The following is a 21,474-nucleotide window of genomic DNA, read 5'->3' on the forward strand; positions in this document are numbered from 1 at the left end:
CTGCTGCAGTTATTCATCATGCTTAGATTACGTAACAGGACAGAATCGCATCATGTCTCCGCTCTCTCCCGAAGGGTGTGGGATTGCTTGGCACGGAGGCGATCACGTTGGTTGGTTGTACGTCTTCGGGGCTCGGGGTGGTATAGTTAACGGTCTAGTTAATGTCGAGAACCGTTCTCCTGCAGTTCACTTTAGGTGCTGCGGACACAGTTTTCAGCCAACTGGTAGTATGAAGGGATGGAGGATATAGAAAGGAAACCAGAGAGAATAGTTTGAGAGAGGAGGATGAAGGGTGGGCTGGAGAGGGAGCGGCCTTGGTGGAGCTCAAGTTCTGATATCAATTCTGCTGCCTTGGGTTGTTTTCCTTTGGCAAAAGTTCTCTTCTCAGCTCATTAGCCTGCCTGGATCCCTCTGGATTGCTGGAGGAAGGATGGTGTGTGTGTGTGTGTGTGTGTGTGTTTGTGTGTGTGAGATAAATATAAATTGGGTAAAAGTTGCCAGGGATTGGGCCTGAGTAGGTGTAGGAGGTGGTGACACTTCAAATCCCAAAGCGGCATTATGGGTAGACTAAGTGGTGTTCAACTTGTCCAGTGTACCATATTAGGGGGATTGAATGTTTTTAAAGGGCCAATATGTAGTCTTGTGTGTGTGATCCAGGTAGACACATCAACTAGTTTAATTCTCTCACTATACAGAACAGTTGAGTTTGGTCATTGCATATGCTGACAGCACAGTACTGCACAGCCTCAGTCCTGATCTTGTGTGGATTCTCAACCATTTTCCTTTGTGTCAATATCCAGACCTGCATGTTACTTAAAATGAATAATAGTGTTTTGGACTTGTGTTGACTTTTGTTGTAGTTGGAGACTTTAACAGGAGGATATTTTAGGAAGGGACTCCTCACATTACCCAGAGAGAATCCACTTGACGGTTTTTATACTCTGTTTGGGATCTCCGTTGGGAAGCCCCACTGTGACCCCATTCTGCTTGTCCCTGCTTATAAGCAACAACTAAAGCACCAAGCCCCTGTGGTTAATGACTGTCCTGCGTGCCCCAAGCAGTGGGAGAACGTGCTTCAACACTGTTTTGGCCGGGCGGACCGGGAAATTGTTTAGGTAATCCTGCAGGAGGAACGTCAAGGACTTAAATGGAGTCAGTCACCAGGTTAATCAATGCATGTGTAGTGGATGTTGTCTCTATAAACATATCCTAATACAAAACCAGGAAATAATGGCAGCATCCAAGCAAAACCGAACGTGTTTTGCACTGGATATAGAAAGATGGCACATTAGAGTACAAACAGGCCAGCTATTACTTTTTACAGTCCAAGAGGTAAAAGGTCTGTACAAAGGCAAATTCCTTTTTAGACATTCGAAGAATGTGACAGGGACATCAGACAGTAATGGATTTGTGAAAATACAGGTGTGTCATGGACACATGCCTCAATCCCAGACAAGAAAAGCAAAACAGTTTCTCACACTGAGCTCCCAGTGAGAGAGGCTGAGCTCCCAGTGAGTGAGGCTGAGCTCCCAGTGAGAGAGGCTGAGCTCCCAGTGAGAGAGGCTGAGCTCCCAGTGAGAGAGGCTGAGCTCCCAGTGAGAGAGGCTGAGCTCCCAGTGAGAGAGGCTGAGCTCCCAGTGAGAGAGGCCGAGCTCCCAGTGAGAGGGCCCACTGCTAATGTGAGCAGTGGGCTCACGTTCTCTGTGGACAAAGAGAGTAGGAAAGAATGTTATTTCTTACAAGACTGCTAGCACATATCCTCAGAACATGGACACATCAGCTAGTGGGAGTGTCTACAGACATTCAACCTCTTCTTTCCCCATTTAGTTGGCTTGAAAAAAAAAAAAACACCATTGTTCCAGAACCCAAACAAGCCAAGGTGACCCATCTAAATGAATAAGAACCAAAAGCATTTGGGTGATCATGAAGCACTTTGAGAGGCTAGTTAAGGACTACATGACCTTCATCAAACCAACCACACTGGCCGTATTGTAATTTGTGTACCACCTCCTACAGAATCACAGATTAATGATCAAGGTTTATAGTTGTTTTGTTGTCTGTTCCATACTAGGTCCAGATGAAACTGTACTTTGTTGAAGGGATGTGGGGGCCTGCTACCTCAGGAAAAAACGGTCTTAGTCAAGGAGTGGAGCCTGGTAAACACACTCTCATAGTGCCTGGTAAACAGCCTCCCCTGGTGCCTGGTAAACACACTCTCATAGTGCCTGGTAAACAGCCTCCCCAGGTGCCTGGTAAACACACTCTCATAGTGCCTGGTAAACTGCCTCCCCTGGTGCCTGGTAAACACACTCTCATAGTGCCTGGTAAACAGCCTCCCCTGGTGCCTGGTAAACACACTCTCATAGTGCCTGGTAAACAACCTCCCCTGGTGCCTGGTAAACACCCTCTCAGGGTGCTTGGTAAACAACCTCCCCTGGTGCCTGGTAAACACCCTCTCCTGGTGCCTGATAAACACCCTCTCGGGGTGCTTGGTAAACAACCTGCCCTGGTGCTTGGTAAACAACTTTTCCTGGGGCCTGGTAAACACCCTCTCGGGGTGCTTGGTAAACAACCTGCCCTGGTGCTTGGTAAACAACTTTTCCTGGGGCCTGGTAAACACCCTCACAGACACCATGGTTAAGGTACAGCAGCACCTTAGGCGGCTGAAGAATACCAGTATTTTCTACTGATGTCAATTGGGAGAGTATACTCTCAGACTGTATCCCCACCTGGTTTGGTGCCTGAAATTGGACTGTGTGGGTCCTGGGAGTGTGTTGAGGCCAGCCCACCATTGGGGTCACTCTCATTGCCCTCCAAGACAGTCCATACACACAGTGCTGCAGGAATGTCACACAGTTTACCATGGACCTCTGCCACCCGAGCCAGTTCCCACTGGCCTGTTCCACCTGGTCTTTTCAAACTGGTACCATATAACGAGTGCTTTGCTACCAAAACAGAAGGAATAGCAGAAGAAGAAAAATCTACCCACAGGCAATCACTGTTTAACTAATTGTCTATCTGCCCTGCACTGTTATCTGCACCTCAGAGCCCACACACACACATTCCCACCCATTACGCACGCTCAACATCTACACACTCAATCATGCAGACTCTCCATGGACACACAGTTTCTCTTCACTCACACACTGTCACTCAACAGTATACACACACATGCTTTATTTCCCTATTCTTGAGAGTCTGCAACCTGGAAATCCATGTAACATGTCCTTTAGCCTAACCATAACCCTAATGTTAACCTTAATCTGACTGTGGCCTTAATAACCTGACCTTTATGCCTAAACTTAACCATAATGCATAACCCTAAATCTAACCTGTAATGCCCAAACCTAAAAGTAACCCCAATTCTAACACTGTCATCCAATTGTATGGTTTTCTCTAAATCTTAATTCTAAGTTGTAGATTGCATTTTTCCTAGTGGACCAGCCAAAAAAGTTGTGGGGTCCAGTTTGTAAGGTTTTACTGACTTGGGATCCACATGTACACACACACACACACACACACACACACACACTAATTTCATGCTGATGTGTCATGTACATTGGTCTCTTTCTGTGCTGGGAAACCAAGTGTGATTTATTACTTTGGAACAATGTCAGAAGACATGAAGACAAATTCCCGAAGGAAATTCACCCTTGTGTTTTTCTTTCTTTTGTCTGGGAACACAGGAGTGGTAGAAATAGACTCCAGAGACACAGTCTGTCTTCTCTGAAATACCCAACAAACAACACTTTGATTAATTTAGCTTACCAATTAAGCATTTTCTGGTATTTTTGTTTATTTAATAAAACCCTTGCCCTTGTCAGTAGTTACCGGTGTCACTATAGCTTCTAATATCTACACAGAGAAATAATACTTTAAGAAATTTAAATCATAGCATCGTATGAAACAAAATGTTGAGCCTAGATTGCATCTCAAAAGTGATATGTGAGCCATTGCATTTTGTGGCTGAAATGTTCTGGATCCAAGCCAATGTGGTTCTTATTTTCTTCTACTACTTACAGGACTACAATCATTGTGTCCATGATGAAAAAATTCTCTCCAGTGTCCTCTGTAATACCATCTGAGGTGCAACATGAGATGAGTGAAAATCTCTGAAATCAGCATATTTCTCCCCTGTAGTCTTTTCAGCACAGTTTAAACAACACTGATGGCGTTAGTGTAATAGAAAATAGTTGAGTTATAATTCCAATTTAATTCCATCAATGTCCTATGGGTGTTTTATGAAATCTATGATTTTGCCGGACCGCGTAAGCTGAGCTGGCCTATAAGAGTGAATGTCTCTTACTGACTGGCTACCCCTTGTTAAATAACGTAGTGCTTAGAGACGCAGACTACGGGCTGACAGGTTCCATGTTCGACTCTCGTAACAGTTAAAACACTTTATGCCTTAGGATTTGTTCAGGATAGGCAAAACCTTTGCTGGCTCCAACCTCCAGTAGCTACATTATGGGAAGCCTATAATAAAACAGTTCTGGTGGATATTAGGATTTGTTCAGGATAGACAAAAACTACACTGGCTACACGATTCTCTCGTCTTTTCACTTGACGAAAAAGTCACCTATTGATAGTTACTGTATCAATGTCATTCATGAATGGCTAATAAGCTGTTAAAACAGCCAGTGGCAAAAGCCATACAGTTCATAGATGCTATTTGTGGTGGAAGTGAACTTAATAAGAAACGTTAGTCAGTTTAACACAATGCTTAATGGTGTCTAGCGAAATATTACTGGCTAACAAGCTTTTAAAATGGCCAGTGGCAAAAGCCATACAGTTCATGGATGCTGTTTGTGGTGGAGGTAAACTTCATAAGAAACGTTAGTCAGTTTAACACAATGCTTAATGGTGTCTAGCAAAATATTCGAGCATTGCGTGATGTTAATGGGTGACAGAATGATCTAATGTCGAGACGGTATACCGACCCTCAATAAGCGTGAGGTTCCATGGTGTAAGGGCTAAACATAGCCTCGTGGGCAACCCCGATTCGAACCCAGTGTGGGCAACAATATTCCTAGCTTTCAATTGCAGACTGGCTGAACTAGGATTGCCTGGTTCCTTTTCTGGTTTTTCATTATAACTGTCATGACCGTCCCTGCATGCTGGGTAGCACCAACCAGGTGCCGTCAAATTGGGGGTCCTCCGGATGTTTCTACATGTAGAATAAGCTAGTTAATGCTCATCTTCCTCACTGTGCCTGGGGACAAGAGGCACTTCCATCCTCTGTCAGACAGATTTACTACTGTTCCACTGTAGTAATGGATATTTTTACGATTTTGTATGAATTTGTTGGTTTTCATTGCTTTATTTAAGACGGTCAACGTGCATTTGTCTTTTTATTTGTAAGTTCTTTGACATTCCTTGTGGATGTCAAATGTTTCTCTGTGTGTTACCCATTTTATATTTATATGTACTTAAACAATTAAAATGTTCAAGCTTTCTTCATTTGTATTTATAATAACCCCCAAAAAAGTAATTGCAGTTGTATTAATTTAGTCTAAATATTGTCTTCCTGTATTTTCGTGCATAGAATATAGCATTACCTGAATATAGCATTACCTGAATATAGCATTACCTGTGTTCTATTATACAGGCTGTTTTGCTTATCTACCGGGTGTGTAATCTTCTCAAGGGAGCAAATCATTTTGGAGGAGTCTGTACTTTTCTGCACACTAGATCTTTATTTTTTTTGTGGGGCTGTCATTTGGGATAGATTGTTTATTGACTACTCCGTTGTCTGTCCAAAAATATTACTACCAGGTATGAGAAATGCATTTCAGCATATATTTCCCAAGAGAAGCTTAACCAGAAGACAGGTTTTCACTGATTGCTTTAGTAACAAGCTTCTGAAGCTATTATATGATCCATTACATATGACATTCCTGTCCCTCAAGGATGGTACAGATATCACAAAAGTATTCAGACTAAGGTTAACCGGTTATCGACCATGTAAAATATTTATGATAATTGGCTTCACAGTGATCGATAGATCTATATTTGCAAAACAATAGGGCATGCATACAAACCTCAAAACATTTAAAATTTGGTTGGTACTGCTTCCTCATGTCCTTCATAACTAACACTGAAGGATAGCTGAAGGATAACTGAGTAGAAAACACGTTTTGAGTCCTTTCTAAAAGCCATCCAGTATCATTATAATAAAGTTTCCTAAATTGTCCATAGAGCTCATGCATAACATGGATACCATGATAACATTGTTTTGTTTGGAGATGATTCATGTTAAGTTTTGATGATCAAACTGACCCTGTTTTATGAGTCTTTTGCTGGAAGCATCATTTTTTCAGAAGTTGAATCATGTGAAGGGATGATACAAAGGAATCATGTGAAGGAAAATGTTCCTTTTTGTAAGATTAGTCTTCAGACCTGCCAAAATATAGTAACTGAAGCCACAAAACCGCAGTGGGGTCATAGCATCATGCTTAAAGATTTAACAGTGTTCTTTTTCTGGTCGGATCACCTTGACTGTCCGAATCACTCTGAGTAATACCGTGATGCCGCCAAGCCCTGCTGGCACTATGAGACATGCTTACCATCATTAGGATACTATTGGAGTCACCTTCAACCACATCTGGAGCCTGTACTTCTGTTTATTCATCTGTGCGGTTGTTTACCAGAGTTGTCAGTCACTGGGCTGGTCTGGAAGTAGTGGATTTCACAGGAATTGTCGGCTTGTCCCATTCACCCATACACAGAAACTCCTTAACCGAAACTAAATGCTCGGCCGTCTGTGTGAGCTGCTTGGCCCTGGGCCTGGCGGGTGTCTGTCCACAGTGGGCGTGGCCTCCCTCAGGAATGGCCCGGGTAATGCCATGTCCTCGTGGCGTGATAGACGAGTTTTGGGGCTTATTCAATTTCATGACAGGGTGGGCCTTTGCTTAGCTCCTGAAGGAGATTAGAGGCTTTTTCAAGGACGATGTGAGGCGGAGTAAGCATCTGTTGATTTGGACTCTGATATTCCGGTAATTACAGAAGGAATGGAACTGGGCCTCTGGATTTCAAGTTTATTTATATATTTACCAAGCTGTCTTCTAGTGTTATTCGCCCGTCACTCTCCCTAGGCCATGGTAATTGTTTTTAATGATTCTACATAATGCCATCACTGCCTCTCATAGTCAGCTATGACATGGTGGGAGAGAGAGATTGTGTGTGTGTGTGTGTGTGTGTGTGTGTGTGTGTGTGTGTGTGTGACTAAGTATAGCGTATCAGTATTGTCAGGATCCTTTGGAACTAATTAAGTGAAGCAAATTAGTCTCCGGTTGTTTTTGAGATGGTTGAGGATTTTGATCATTCACAGATGTGCCACGTTGAGAATCCACAACCCCAACGGCCTGAAATACAGCACTGAATGGGCAGTTGTGTCCGACAGCCGTATTCATTCTGAAGGTGATTCCGGCAGGGCTCTAGAGGGGTCACATGGATACCACATTTACAATTTGCTTGTAATTTGCAAAAACTAAATTAATTCAAAGACGCGTCTTAGTAACACCGGTAGATTGCTGTTTGTGTTTCTTTACATATTTTGTTCATTTACTATTGCTACCAACTGACAGTGGCTGTCTTGGCGGGGATGTTTGAATACAGCACAATATCTTGAGTCGTAGTCCTGTGTAAACTTATGGGCGGGTGCGTAGAAGAAAAGGAAAATGAAGACAAAGTTACTGTTGTTGCTGACAAGGGTGTACTGAAAATACTGCAGCGTTTACATCAGAGTCTTTCGTCATGTATGGAATATAAGCAGATCAAAATACATGTCGTTGGTACCGTCAACTGCTTTTCTATCATTCCCAAGCGCCATGTCTCTCAGAGAGAAGCTGTCCTTGTAGTTCTCTATGTTGCAGGCACAGAGTATGAGATAGGATTCCTCCCTTTTTCCTCACAGTGGGGTGTGAACAGTGTTGTCAGCTCATTGTCTTAACGTGTGTTGGGTGGGTGGATGGCGCAGCGCGGCACAGGCAGACACACAAAAGACGCAAAATTACATTGGAATCTTGTGCCCAAACGCCCCGCGTGGCTATTCTGGGCATCCTTTTCAGGCGGTTCCGAAAGAAAAAGTAGAGGTTGTTAATTAGCTGGTGGGCAGTTTAACCGTTCCATAGGTGAGGAAAATAGTTTGCTGTCAGACAGAGAGGCGTGTTTTTGTTTTTACTGACGTGGAGGAACAACCTTGAACAGTTTGATAAGTACTGGTGTGACATCACTGGGTCTTGTGTGGTAAAAGGGTTGAGCGTTTGTTGGAAACAACATTGAGAATACACTGTAATAGTGTCCTGACTGTGAACATCCGGCAATGTTCAGATAAAGGTCAGGGTTGTCAATAGTTTCCACCAAACTCATCATACCACACGGGGCATCAACAGAAAAGGAATTTCACATCATTATTTCTCAGGCGCAGGCCTATTTGGAGGGAGAAACCGCTGGCTTCATAAAAAGGTAATGTCTTCGTCCTCGCATCTGACTGAGGATATTGTTGGATGCTTGTCTATCCCACTGCGTGTTTCTCTGTCACATTCTTTGATTTAAACAGGGATCCCATGGTGCTGTAGTATAGCGAGGAGATCAAACACACACACACACACACACAGTGCTGTCGTGTAGCGAAGAGGTCACAACTATATACATACATACACACACACACACACAGTGCTGTCGTGTAGCGAAGAGGTCACAACTATATATATACACACACACACACACACACATAGTGCTGTAGTATAGTGAGGAGGAGATCACAAACATGCATGCATGCACCCACACACACACAGTGCTTTAGTGTAGTGAGCTGGAGGTCACACACACACACACACACACAGTGCTCTAATGTACTGAGGAGGAGGTCACACACACACAAATACACAGTGCTGTAGTGTAGTGAGGAGTTCTGGGAGCTACCATCCCACGTAGGCAAAGCTGTGAAAACTGCATCCAAACTGGAATCCTCCCCCGTCCTCTGGCTGTTATTCTAACGGCCTCCCTCTGAAGACCCACAGAAGCCCTCGCCTCACCGTCAGGTTCCAGCCCCAACCAGCCCAGCTGGCAAGGAGCTTTTTTTACCTTTCTTGCTTTTTAAAAGCAACCACTGCGTTTTGTCCTCTCCCCGAGAGCTGAAGGTGAGCTGTTAACCCCGCCCAGGATGCTATACGTGCTCCTGAATATTCAGATGACACAACACCCACAGTGTGGTGATTTGACAGTTATGAAGAGGAAGTTTGACTGCTGAGTTAAGCCCCCCCCACCTTTGCATCCGTCCGCTCAAGCAAAGTACACATGTACACACACACACACACACACACACCAGAAACATTCAAATCCATGCACGTTTTAGAGACATAGAAGCGTCTGGAATGTTTTTTCTCTGGCAACCGGCTCCGGCTGACGTCTTCAGACCTATCATTTTCTCTGCAGTGGAAGAATTGTGACGTACGCCAGACAGGAGTGCAGCTGAATTTTAAAAGGCTCCACACACCCACGCTCGATACCACTACTGCTCCATTGCCCCCCTTCTTCTGTGTCTGTGCCTCTAATCAGTCCTTTTACTTATTCATGTGCCTGCATTCGTTCTTTGGAAATGCACAATGGACAGTATTCTAATAAGTCACGCATCCATTTTTTTTTCTAAATTGACTGTTCAGTCTGCAATCGATACAACGTCTCTGTTGTTATCTCCGGATCTGGTTGTTGGTTAGTTCTGGTAAATGTGTTGTCTTTGGGTGCTCTGTTTGTGTGGGCTGCCAGATAATTGTTGGCTCTACGCTGGATGTGTGTTGTGGATTCTGTGTGTGAGTAGCATGTGATACGCTGTTTGCTTTAGAGCAGCGAAGATGGTAGGAGGCACAGACTGTGAACGCATTGATTGGCGGTGTCTTGGCATTCATCACAGCACCAAGGCCAGGTCATTGTTGTGATACTCAAGGAAGTACTTTCAAGGAAATATTGAATTTTCATTGAGGACGTTCTGAATGAATGCAATTTGCAGAGGGAAACAGCAAAGTCACCTTTCCGGTGTTTTGCTGCATCAGATGTCACAGAGCTAGGTGGGAGGATCCTTTCCGGAGGTGTCTGGGGAGATCCCCTCACGGAATTGGCTGTTTCGGATATCAATCAATTGAGACCGACATTACAAATGCTGGTTGGACTGACATGGTGTAGACGCTCCCTAGAAGAGCACCCCGTTCCTTACATTATATTGCACTTAGTAATATCACACTGAGTCATGCTTAACTCTGTTGATGAATTCACATTCTGTCACTTCAGGTGCCTGCAGTAGATGTTCACATCAGGGACGCTTAATGAAATCTGGGGACTGTGTTCTCTGACGTTTGTTGTTTGCATGACAACACTGTAGCCATAGAAATACGAAGGGGTGATTTGCTTGTGTGGCTGTACCCTGAGGCAGCGTTGCTAGGCCTGCTCCAGCCTCAGGCTCTGTATCACTTCACTTCCTTTTCATCTTGGCTTCCACCTTCAGTGTCTGACCTGATGTCAAGCCTGTGTGGAGCCGCTGTGATGGCTGGGGGTTATTCATGCTAGAAAAATAGTTTTAATAATTAAGTTCTTCTTCTTTATTAAAACATTTTTATGGAATCTTAACAGTCGCTTGGTCTCATGAGTCCTGTCGAGTCGTTGTACAACGCCAATTACACTGACACACAACTGCAGTCTAAGACACACACTGTCGTGTACATGCTGTCATGTACGCTGTGTCTAATGGTGCTCATAATTTCACTGAATCTGAAAAAGGAAATGCAACGCGGACGACCTTGCGCCTTGATTGCTACCCCAGACACGGCTGGTTTCAGGAGCACAGGTCAGGACTCCTTGGGTTACTGTCAGAGGGTCAGTTCAGCCTGGCACTGTGAAGGGGTGCGAGGGAAAGCGTCTCTGTGGAGACTGGGTTTGGGGGATCTACGATCTGCGTATTTGTTTACGTTACTACCCCTGGGTCTGATGGTGAGGATGAGGATGCGGAGCCCTGATAGTGGTGATGAGAGCTCATCTCCTCTCTCGCCGGGCGCCAGGCAGTAGCCCGCTGTTGATTGTCACTGGAACAGCGTGTGTCATTTTCATGCTGACTCAAGAACTCCTACCACTGAGGGTCGCGAGGAGAGGACACGTCATGCAATCTGCCAGACTATGGTTGTAGACGTTGTGCGATATATATGGCCTGTTTAACAAACCGGCAGAATGTTATGTCTATCAGCTGGCTAATATCACTTAACCTGGAGCATCATGCCTACGAATGCCTGAGCCAGTATCTAGTTTCTGGGGAAATGGAAGCTGCCAAAGATTACTCTCTCCTAACTCCATGGGGGGGTCATGACTTTGTTATTTTAGAGAATGGTATTAAATACAAACAGTGGGATGAACTGAAAAGTGAATTTGAATGATGGTGTTCTTTGCTGCTTTTATTCATAGTAAGGCGGTTTTATTTATGGTAGTACTCTGGTAGCTTTACATTCCATTGAGGTTCAGATATGGTCTTATTCAAGGCCGGCTCCAGGCAAGAGCAACATAAGTGGTCGCTTAGGGCCCCCGACCGCTAGGGGACCTCCGTCTGCTAGGGAGCCCCGAACGATATGTGAGAAGGGGCACCAAATGAAATTCTGCTTAGGGCCCCCTAAAGGCTCGAGTCGGCACTAGTCTTATTTAAAATCACTGCAGGTCCTGCTCATCCCATAGCATCTCTTGAATTGTCGTTGTTACTTTGTCAACTCAAATCTCTGCAAACTGGCTTCATGCTCCAGATTCTCGTCCAAGCCAGAGCAGAGTTACCTAGACTGCGTAAGAGTGGGTTTATGTAACAGCACAAAACGGAAGCCTTTTGAACAGTTGTCTTATCCAGCAGAGTTGCCCTAGAAGACTGCTTCCAAAAGGACACTAAGTGATGTGACTGCCCCCTTCTGGTGGTGACATTTACTGCACCCTGATTGGCATTTCACAATGCAAATTGTGTTGGGTAACATCAGCCATTTGAATTTAATAGAGCGAGGGGAAAAAATAACTCATTACCTGGCCATAATGAGTTTTTCTATAAAAACTGTTTAATTAGACCTGTGCTGAATTAAATTCAGGAGATGCTATTTCCCTGAAGATAGCCCAAACAAATGTAGTCATCCTCACATTGGTTGAAAGTGGAAACTAGTTTTCTACAGAGACAAATGTACTGTATTTCTGACAGATTCCATAATTTAATTGGAGGTACAGTTTGCAGACAGTATTTCAGTATTTATTTTTAAGGAGTTAGTTTGCCAGACCAATATTGTTTTTACCTCATTATCTCATTGGTAATTAAAATTTATTTGGCAGTGTAAATGATGAATTCCCAAAGCCTACATAATGAGTTGCTGTGCATAATGACACATTATGTACTTTTTATGTATTTTAATATTCATTAAGTCTACACTTTCTCAGGTTTTCCCATGCTCTCCTCTTAGTAAACACCAGACATGTTTGTGCTTTTCTGAGATACTGGAACCAGCACATACCATGCTGAAACTTGCTTAGGCCACTTGATTTGCCCATTCTTATGTTCCATTAGTGAATGCCTCCATACCTGTCTGCCTGCTTTGTATCACTAGGTTGTTTTTTATTAGCATTTTAGTGAACCTGTTTAGGGATATTTACAGAGCCTAGTGAATTTGAGGGGTTGAAATAGTTGTCAGATAATAGAACGTAACAGTTTAAAGCTACAGGCTTTCTTTTCAGTTAATTGACCTTTAATCCTACAGTTCCTAGCTGTCTAACAGTGCGTAGAACGTATGGTTCTGCTACTGAAATGTATGTACGTGATGTATTCTTTTGCAATGTCTTTGCTACTACCACTAACACAAGATCTGACTGATGCTTCTAGAAGTGTGTCATTCAGTAGCAGTTCAGTAAATTAGACTGTTCTCACATTAGAGGTGCATAATGTCTCATTTCACCCAACACCGATTGCGAAATGATCAATAGTCATTTATAGAGGCTTGTACATAACACAGTGTTTTTAGAAATGTTTAACAATAGCCTTTGACAAGACCCTCTCCATGCCCTTTCAACTGTTATTTTGGGAAGTTCTTTTGGGAAAATACAAGTAACTGTCTGCTTTTGCAACAGCTTTTACTTTATCATGGAACAACTCTTTAATCCCCAATATGTTGCCTTCTTTCACAAATGTAGCCTATTGATTGAATTATTTATGTGCATTTTAGATTTTTGCTAAGAACAAATTGGTATTTACATCAGCCAGAGAAAAACTAGGGTGTTGTTTTAGGCTCTGTTCTACTCCTACCCATTGCTATGCTTGTTCAAACAATGATAACGCCAAACCCTCCACTTGCTATCGTTGAGTGGATGTGGGTGGCAGTGATCTTACTGATAGTTCTGTGATAGAAAGAGTGTACAAATAGGTACATCAATAAAGTTAATAGATAGTGCATCAATCACTGCTTGATAGATGTAATAGTCAAATTGATTGAGTTGACAAACTGTGGTCATACAGTACCCTCAAACAAAATGTCCCAGTTTAGATGATCTATGTATTTATTATACTTAAATGTGAATGCAGTGCTAGTTAAGTACATTACACATTTAAATTGTATAGACCTAGTGCAGTCAATAACATGACTTCCTTGTTTGTCTTATGATATGGTTGAAATATCATTTGATGTGATGATAGTGCCCTTTTAGTTTTAAAAAAATGTCTGGAATTTCAGCCTGCCCAGTTGGGTTGGAGCTGTTGGCCTACTTTGTGACATTTATCTGATTGTATCAATAGGATACAAAAAACGAATAGGGTATTTTTCAGTCAAGAAACAAGATTTATTAAAATGTACACCAAAGAAAATATTTACTATTAACTATTATTAAATGATTAAGTTACAAAGACTACATGCAGGCTTCATGATGAAATAAAAAATGCAGCTTGAGCCAGACCTCCATACACAGCCAGCCAAGCCAGTTCTTCAGAAATCCTTGGCCCAACCACCATTTCGATAGTTACATGACGGGAGCTACAGGACGTGTGTCTCTCAGTCAGCAGGTTAGATTAGATTAGATTCAACTTTATTGTCATTGAACAAGCACAACGACAGTACAAGGAAATGCAGTTAGCATCTAACCAGTCGTGCAAGTAGAAGAGGTACGGAGAGAAGATGGAGAAGCACAAGAGTATTCCTGTTTAAACACAGTCAGGATGGACTGAGGATGAGAGAGGGAAATCTTACGCATGACCAGAGCTTATTAATGGATGTCATTCTGGCCATGGGGCCGAGGATTAGCCTAATAATCCAATCGGTTTTGTTTAAGGGCTCGACTCTTGACCACTCCTTCTCAACCCAGCAGCTTACTAGAAGAAGGAGCCATCTCAGTGCCGACACCTGACGCATGGTTGGTGTCTTCCTGACCGGGTCAGTGTGTTAGGATGCCACACCACACAGCAGAAACCCTTCAGAGCTGTCTGACGGCCTCCTTGTTCTAAATCATCCAGGCAGAGAAAAATACTTACTTTCCTGTGGACCGGCAAATAAGACAAGCAAGCCTGAAAAGAGAGAATAGATAATAGAGGAGACGAAGAAAAGGACAATACACAAGATAAAGATTAATAAAATGAGTCTGGCACGTCGGGCATTTTAGATGGTGAGGGTTTGAATGGTTTTCTGGACGGCTCTGTTGTGGCCCGTGAGCCCTCGGCTCTGATCCAAGTCGTGCCCCTTTAAAGTGTGGGACCATGAGGCTGTGTTTCGGAGGCAGAAGACGGATCAGTCACCACCACATCCACTGGAGAGAAAAGGAATATTTACTGGTTAATGAGCCTCAGGCTGTCCCCAACACTGGCCACCTGGACACAGGTAACATTAACCAATACACACCACAGCAGAGAACCAGGTCTGCAGTGTATGACTAACAGCTAAGTTGAAACAGAAAGCTTTCAAAGCTGTTCTTATTTGGTCTATGGATATGCTAGCTATCGTTAGAGATGTTTTCCGTAAGTGTTTGTACCTGAACCGTTTCTTATTATTTACCCTGTATTTTGGTGAGGATATTCCTTGATATCAGAATATCCTTGGCTTGTTTCTCATGGGAAAATATTTTTTGAGGTAGTACCCTTGCACACATGCCAAATAGTACTAGATGATAACATGGTAGTATGTCTTGTATTATGACAGTGAGACTTCCTAATCACTTCAAATCAATTATTATAATCACTAATCTTTGAAAACAAAAAATGCTGGCCAAAACCTAGGCAATTAAATACATTTACAATGTTATATATACAATGCCAAAAAAGCAGTATGCTTAAAGTGTATTATTGTGTAATCACTTATGTTGTACTTTATAATAGTCTTAAAGTACAAATTAAATAAGCATACATTAATGTGTTCAAATAGACCCACTTATTTCACACTTTCAGTATAATTTAAGTACATGATTGAAGATTGCATTTTAGTACTTTTAAGATATATTATTAAGTAGTGTACCTTTTGATATTTAATATATAGTGTACTTATTGCTGTTTAAGTTGTACTGAAATACTATTATAATACTATTTTTATATTACTATTAAGTATACTATATACTATGTATACTATCAAGTAGAACAATGTAAATGTGCTCCGGTTTGTGTTTTTTTCCAGTTCTTATGTTTTTTTCTAGCAACGAGTGGGTTGTTTTTCTTTGTACGATCCACTTGATACCTGCTGTTAGGATGATTTTTTTGCTTAAATCTCTATAGATTACCTATCTGGATCATGGCCTCATTTAACCCTAGTTCTCTGTCTGATGACTAATTACTGGCAAAATTGTGTAACTGCACAGGTGTATAAGGTTGACTATTAGAGATTTCCAGTGGCTTCAGACCAGCATGTTTCTCTCTTTTACCACATAGGGGCACTGCAATTGACTACACCATTACTTTTCTCTGTGTCCCGTAGAGATAAGAATATGGGAATTAGGCTTGACCCAGTTGGTCAGCTTTGTGTTCTGCTGTTATTCTAATGAGGAGACTAAATTACATTAAAAAAAACAAGCTGAATATGCATCAGTGTATTTGCAGCCTTACCAATCTGTTGCTAACAATGATTTACGAGCTAATAATTGTTCCTGTCAAAAGGTTAATTTACTTCTTTTGAGATTGCGCATCACCAGATTTGTGATTATTTTAGTCAATTAATGTTTTTTTTTTGTTTTTTTTAAACTATAACTTTATAAAATACATTGGATTGATTCTTGAGTAATTAACAGAACTGAAAGGATAAACACCCTGGCACAAGTTAAATTCAGTTCATTCCTGGAGTTCTAAAGCTCTCTTACTGTGTGGAAGCTTATGCTTCAGTGCTGTGCATGTTAACACTAATATTGGTCCCCTGGAATTGCTGTCAGGTTAGGTGGCAATGACTTCAGCAGTGATTGCAACTCGTTTTCTTCATACAGCAAGAGCAAGAGAGCATATTTCCCCATCCTTGCCCCATAAAGCGTTCCAAACCACCAGTGCAACCCATGAGGGCTGCCTTTGGCCGACTGTAGAATTAGCAGTGCTTTAGGTAACGACTAAAACCTGGCAGCATGGACGTTGTTTTTTTCGGAATTCCCTGCTTCTTCCACTCCGTGTTTTCCTCCTCTACTCTGAGCCATGGGAAAATCCAGACTTTCTTTTTTTTCTTTGGTGGCAAGAGAACTTAATGTTGAGGGAGCGACTGATGGAGGAAGGCGGAGAGAGCGAGAGAGGGGAAGGGTGGGAGGGAGAAGCCCTGGGGACACCGAGTACTCTTTCAGAACGGTTTGTTTAGGGATCCTGTCTCTGTTGACTGCAGCAGCAATGGATCCTCAGCTCTTTCTTCCCTGGATCACCGTTCACTCACTGTCATCCATGTTACTCTCAGGGGACTGAAATCCCACCGAGGACCCTGGAGAGGAACTCAGCTCAGGGTGTTGGTGTGTTCTAAGGCCAAGCGGTGCTCCGGTTGGGATCTGCTCCTTGTTTTCCAACTATCCCGTTGGTTTCGGAGACTGCTGGAAAGTTCAAACGGACACACTCCCTCACACTATGCACAGCGGGCAAGGGCTCAGAGATTAAGGGTTTTGTCTGCAGTGCTGGCGGAAAAAGGACTGCGCACGTCTTGCCAAAGAAGGCGAGGATGTCTCAGTTTTTCATGCACTGCTCAAGGCCTTGCAGGTGCGACGAGCATGTGTTTTTTGAGTGGCTTTCTTAGCTGTTGCTCGCCCTCGCGTCGTACAGGTGCAAGAAGGAAAAAGTCGGAGAGGAACGAATGCGGCGATCCAGCCACCATCCTGCATCCTTCTGCAGGGCTGCTGTAGTGTGAGGCTCTGGGGGTGATGGAGGTGTCACTGGGGATTTGCTCAGGCTTGTTTGAAGTTATTTTTCCGTGTCAAAGGTGAAGGATTATGCCTTGGGGTTGGAATGCAGCCTGGAAGTGAAGAAGTTGGAGAGCGGCCGTAAACACCACCTCACCAAGGAGTGTGAGCCTGTTTGCTTTGCGTGCGTGTGTTTGTGTTAGCCTGTTTGCCTGTGTGTTAGTTAGGCGAGTTTGTGCATGACTGCGTGTCTAGTGGAGGGCAGGCCAGCGCCATGCTACTGCTGAGGCAGTCGGGGCAGCGGAGCGGACTCTCCACGGGGCCACAGGTAAGACTGTAAAAAGCCCAGCGGTTGGGAGGAAACCGGGCCACAGTGTACCGCATCTCGGTTATCCTGAACGGACCTCTGGCGTGTGAGGAGGGGGTGGGCCTGGCCACTCGACACGCCCACCCGGAAGAGCGTCCTCCTGCAGCTGGGAGCGCTGTGGCACTGCCACGGCCGATTCAGGGGGAGGAGGGACGCCTCAGACCGGGCAGGGCAGGACAGGAGCTTGGCAGGTGGCCCTCACTGAACTACACCGGCAGAGAGGAGCGGAGGAGGGAGGAGGCAGTGGAGGAGGAGGGGGGAGGGAAAATGAAGACGGACCGGTTTCTCCGACAGCTCTCCTGTAACTCAGCAGCGTCTCAGGCAGACAGGAAGACGGCAGCGGTAGAGGCAGAGGCAGCCACAGCAGCTCCAAAGCAACGGCAGACCCAGGTGGAGACCCAGGGACAAGACGTTTCTCCCCAGACTGAAGGGCCTCTCCCTGGGCATCATGGGGGTGTTCTGGCCGATTGCGGCTCTCTGCCCCGGGTTGTGCTCCATAGGAGGCCATCCCAGGATGGCGCTCCTCCAAACAGCAGACGGGCTCTGAGCATGTATGGTGCTCCAGCCAGGCAGCAACGAGGCTCGCTAAATAACCAGGACAGACCAGACAGACCAAGGAGACCCAGAAGTGTGTGCATGCTGGCTGGCCCCAACCTCAACCCTGCCCTGTTAGAGCCCAGCTTCCACGCGTCCCACCCCCAGCAGAGCTCCAGGAGGTGGGCTACAGGATCTCTAGACGGTCCCCCTGAGCAGCGCTGGACCAGGAGAGCAGAGCTACGGGCGGTCGACGGCCTCAAGCCGGGGATCGTCGCTCATCGAACGGTGGCAGAGGCTGAGGACGAAGTGGTCCCCCGGGTCCGGAAGCACACCCAGAACCCGAGGCCGGTCAGTATGACAGTGTTGGAGCTCAGGAGGAAGGCCTACGGGTCCCAGGACAATCTAAACAGCCAAGGGGGAAGCCATGTGGGAGGTCTGTTCAGCCGCTGGAGGCTGTTCGGCCGACCAACCCAGGACAAGGAGAAGGAAGCAGCCCCAGGGTCCAAGCCAAACAGCAGGCCAGATGTCCCCAAGAAGACCCTGAGCTCATTACGCCGGAGCCTCAGCCTGCGGATCAGGAGGAACCGGCCACGGGAGAAAGTGGACCGGTCCGAGGTGACAAGCATCGAGACATCTCACCCCTCGCGTCCCTTCTCATATCTCACCGGGAGAACCCTGTCAACTCGGAACGAGAGGGACAATGATGGAGGCATGCCGTATGTTCAGTACCACGGCCAGGGGAAAGTAAAAGTGACGGAAGTTCCTGTCAGCTCAGCCAAACTGTCGTCCTCCACTAAACCAGCCCAGGAGGAGCTCAGTGTGTGGCAGCTCATAGCCAGCCGCTTTAGGAGGAAGGAGCAACAAGAGCCAACAAACACTAAATGTGAACTCCTGCCCCAACCCCCTAGCAAGGATATTCAGACCGGCGAATATCCCTTGGCCGAGATAAAGAAGCCTCAGTCTGTTGCCATAGAGACTCTGTCAGACATTGACTGCAGCAAAGGTCAAGGTAAGATTCCCTCTAAGATGGATGAATATATTACCCAGCACTTACTGGCCCTGATTTTTGAACCGCCTCTCTTAACAAGTGTGGGAACTTTACCTTTTATAGTTCAACAAGAATAGGGGTATGCTGATCTTTTGGGGGGAAAAGGGCAAATTGAAAACATAGGTGATTACAGTCTTAATTAGAGGTGGCTTCTCAAGTCTTCAGATCCCAGAGGTTAGGAACCATTCCTCTTTTAGCTTTTTGTGTTTTGACGATTAATTTTTTCCACCGTGCATTCCATTTCCAATGCATGAGTGTTTTCATATGGCAACTGTAACCACAAAACATTTAGCATCCAGGACTATATATCCTTTGGATGTCTAAGAAAGATGACCTGGAAAGATTATAGTACAAGTTTGGCTTGTCAGTTGGCTTTTTGATGATCGACAGTATGTGTTGTTGGTATAGATACAATCATATATACATACATATATACTCATCTGTGTGTTTTTCAGTGATTTTGTCATAGGTAACGAATGGTAGCTAATACCATAGGCCTCATAGTGACACGGCTTAAAGCAGGAGGCATTTAAATGGTCATCGGCCGTGAAGGACCATGGAGAAGCTTTTGGCAGCCAACCAGAGCTAAATTAGGAAGACTTACACTCTTTAATGATGGGGAACTGAGACATCTTAAGCACTGTGTTTAAAGGTTAGCTGGCCTAGTGCTGTTCTCTCACCATTAACTATGTGGGATCCAGTTTGCATTTGTGAAGACTAGCTTTTAAGCTTTAGCAAAAAAAAAAGTAATAAGTCCCCTTCTGATCCTTAGCCCTTTTAAGAAGGATCATTTCATCACCTATGGTATTCTTTCTCTGTAAGTAGTCAATGAACAAAGGTATGACAGCAAACCTGCTTTGGTTTTATTTCCCTAGAACTGGTTACAAATTATAATGTTTTAGATTTTTTAGCGTAAATACCAACCAAGGCCTGATATGGATTTTTAGCTCTATTCATTACTAGCGTGTATACGTTTTTGGAACATCAAATATTCCTTTAGTCAGGACATCTACAGATCCACTTTGTGATTTACAGTTTGTTTGTTTTCCCCAAACGGTTACCAAGGTCACCAAAGCCTTGGTAGTGTTAAGTGCAGCACATTTTGTCCTATCTGTCTACATAGTGTAGTTGGAGTTGGAGAGGGCAGTCAGTCACGCTGCAGGAATGTAGGTGTGCCTATCACTCTAAGTAAAAGCTGGGTGTTCAATGCCCAGGGCGGGCCTATACGCCTGTCTCTACCTGCCTAAGTGTTTGACGACCTTACCTGCACGGCTGCTAAATAAATCTTAAGGATTCAGAAACCCAGCAGGGTGCAGCCATACATGTGTACACACACAGACACAAACGCAAAAACAAATGCAAACACACAAACACATGAACTACTATGATATACACCCTGGTGTAACATTGTCCCTCTGTTTAGCTTTGTAATAAACTAGCATGGCTGTGCAGTAGTCAATACTAGCTGATGTCTTTGTTCCTTTGGAGGTGTAATCCCACGCCAGGACTGAGGTGTTCAAGCCCCTGTGCCCCATCTCCTCAAATCCACCCCAACGCTGGGTGAACAAAGCCATTCCAAAGGCCCGTGGATGGTTGACCATTGAACCATGTGGTCAGATCAGGGCTTTCTCCCCTGAGGTAGAGGAGGGGTGATGTGTAGTAAAGTCATGAGGCAGACAACACTGCAGTCCTTCACAAACCTGGGTTCAAATAGCATTCAACATTTTTCCGAATTTCCCTTGGCCTGATTGAGCTTGCCTGCAGCGAGCCTGGATTCATAGGAGAGATCTTAATACTGCGCCTATCTCAAGTAAATACTCATTTGGATGATTTCAAATGATATTTAAACCCAGGCCTGCTCCATTAAATATGTGATGTGCGTTAGACTACACTGAACTGTGATTAGAGAAAAATTTATCTGTTTCCCAGGGTTAGTTAGGAGACCAAAATACATTTTGTATTTGAATGTATTTATTTTGCCTGGATATTACATTAGAATTGTCCAAGGTCTAATGTGTGTCAGTGTGCAGTCGGTATTATTTTATCTCCGCTTTCATCTGGGAACTGCTGTCTTGCTTTTACAAGATTTATTAGATTTTTGAGGAGCATTAAAATATCTTATTGCCCTGGCATTACAACATTTGATTCATTTATATTTTACCAGTGCAGCTCTACTAACGCTGTTTTGTACTTTCAC

At 44.2% G+C, this 21,474-nt stretch overlaps 1 protein-coding gene across 4 annotated transcripts in view; it reads left to right on the forward strand.

Moving 5' to 3' along the window:
- Positions 1-21,474, forward strand: part of agap3 (ArfGAP with GTPase domain, ankyrin repeat and PH domain 3) — a 146,655-nt gene that overhangs the window by 47,712 nt on the left and 77,469 nt on the right. The window contains exon 1 of one of the 4 annotated variants that reach the window (XM_010885907.4): positions 14,388-14,861. The exons of 2 other annotated variants lie outside the window; for them this stretch is intronic. In XM_010885907.4, coding sequence (XP_010884209.1) covers positions 14,741-14,861 — 121 coding nt within the window. In that variant the 5' untranslated portion in view covers positions 14,388-14,740. Of the gene's footprint in view, positions 1-14,387; positions 14,862-16,699; positions 19,239-21,474 lie in introns of those variants that run through there. One more of the 4 variants, XM_010885889.4, reaches the window with a different exon arrangement.

Source organism: Esox lucius, chromosome 3 (assembly GCF_011004845.1).
Source record: "Esox lucius isolate fEsoLuc1 chromosome 3, fEsoLuc1.pri, whole genome shotgun sequence".
Taxonomy (NCBI): domain Eukaryota; kingdom Metazoa; phylum Chordata; class Actinopteri; order Esociformes; family Esocidae; genus Esox; species Esox lucius.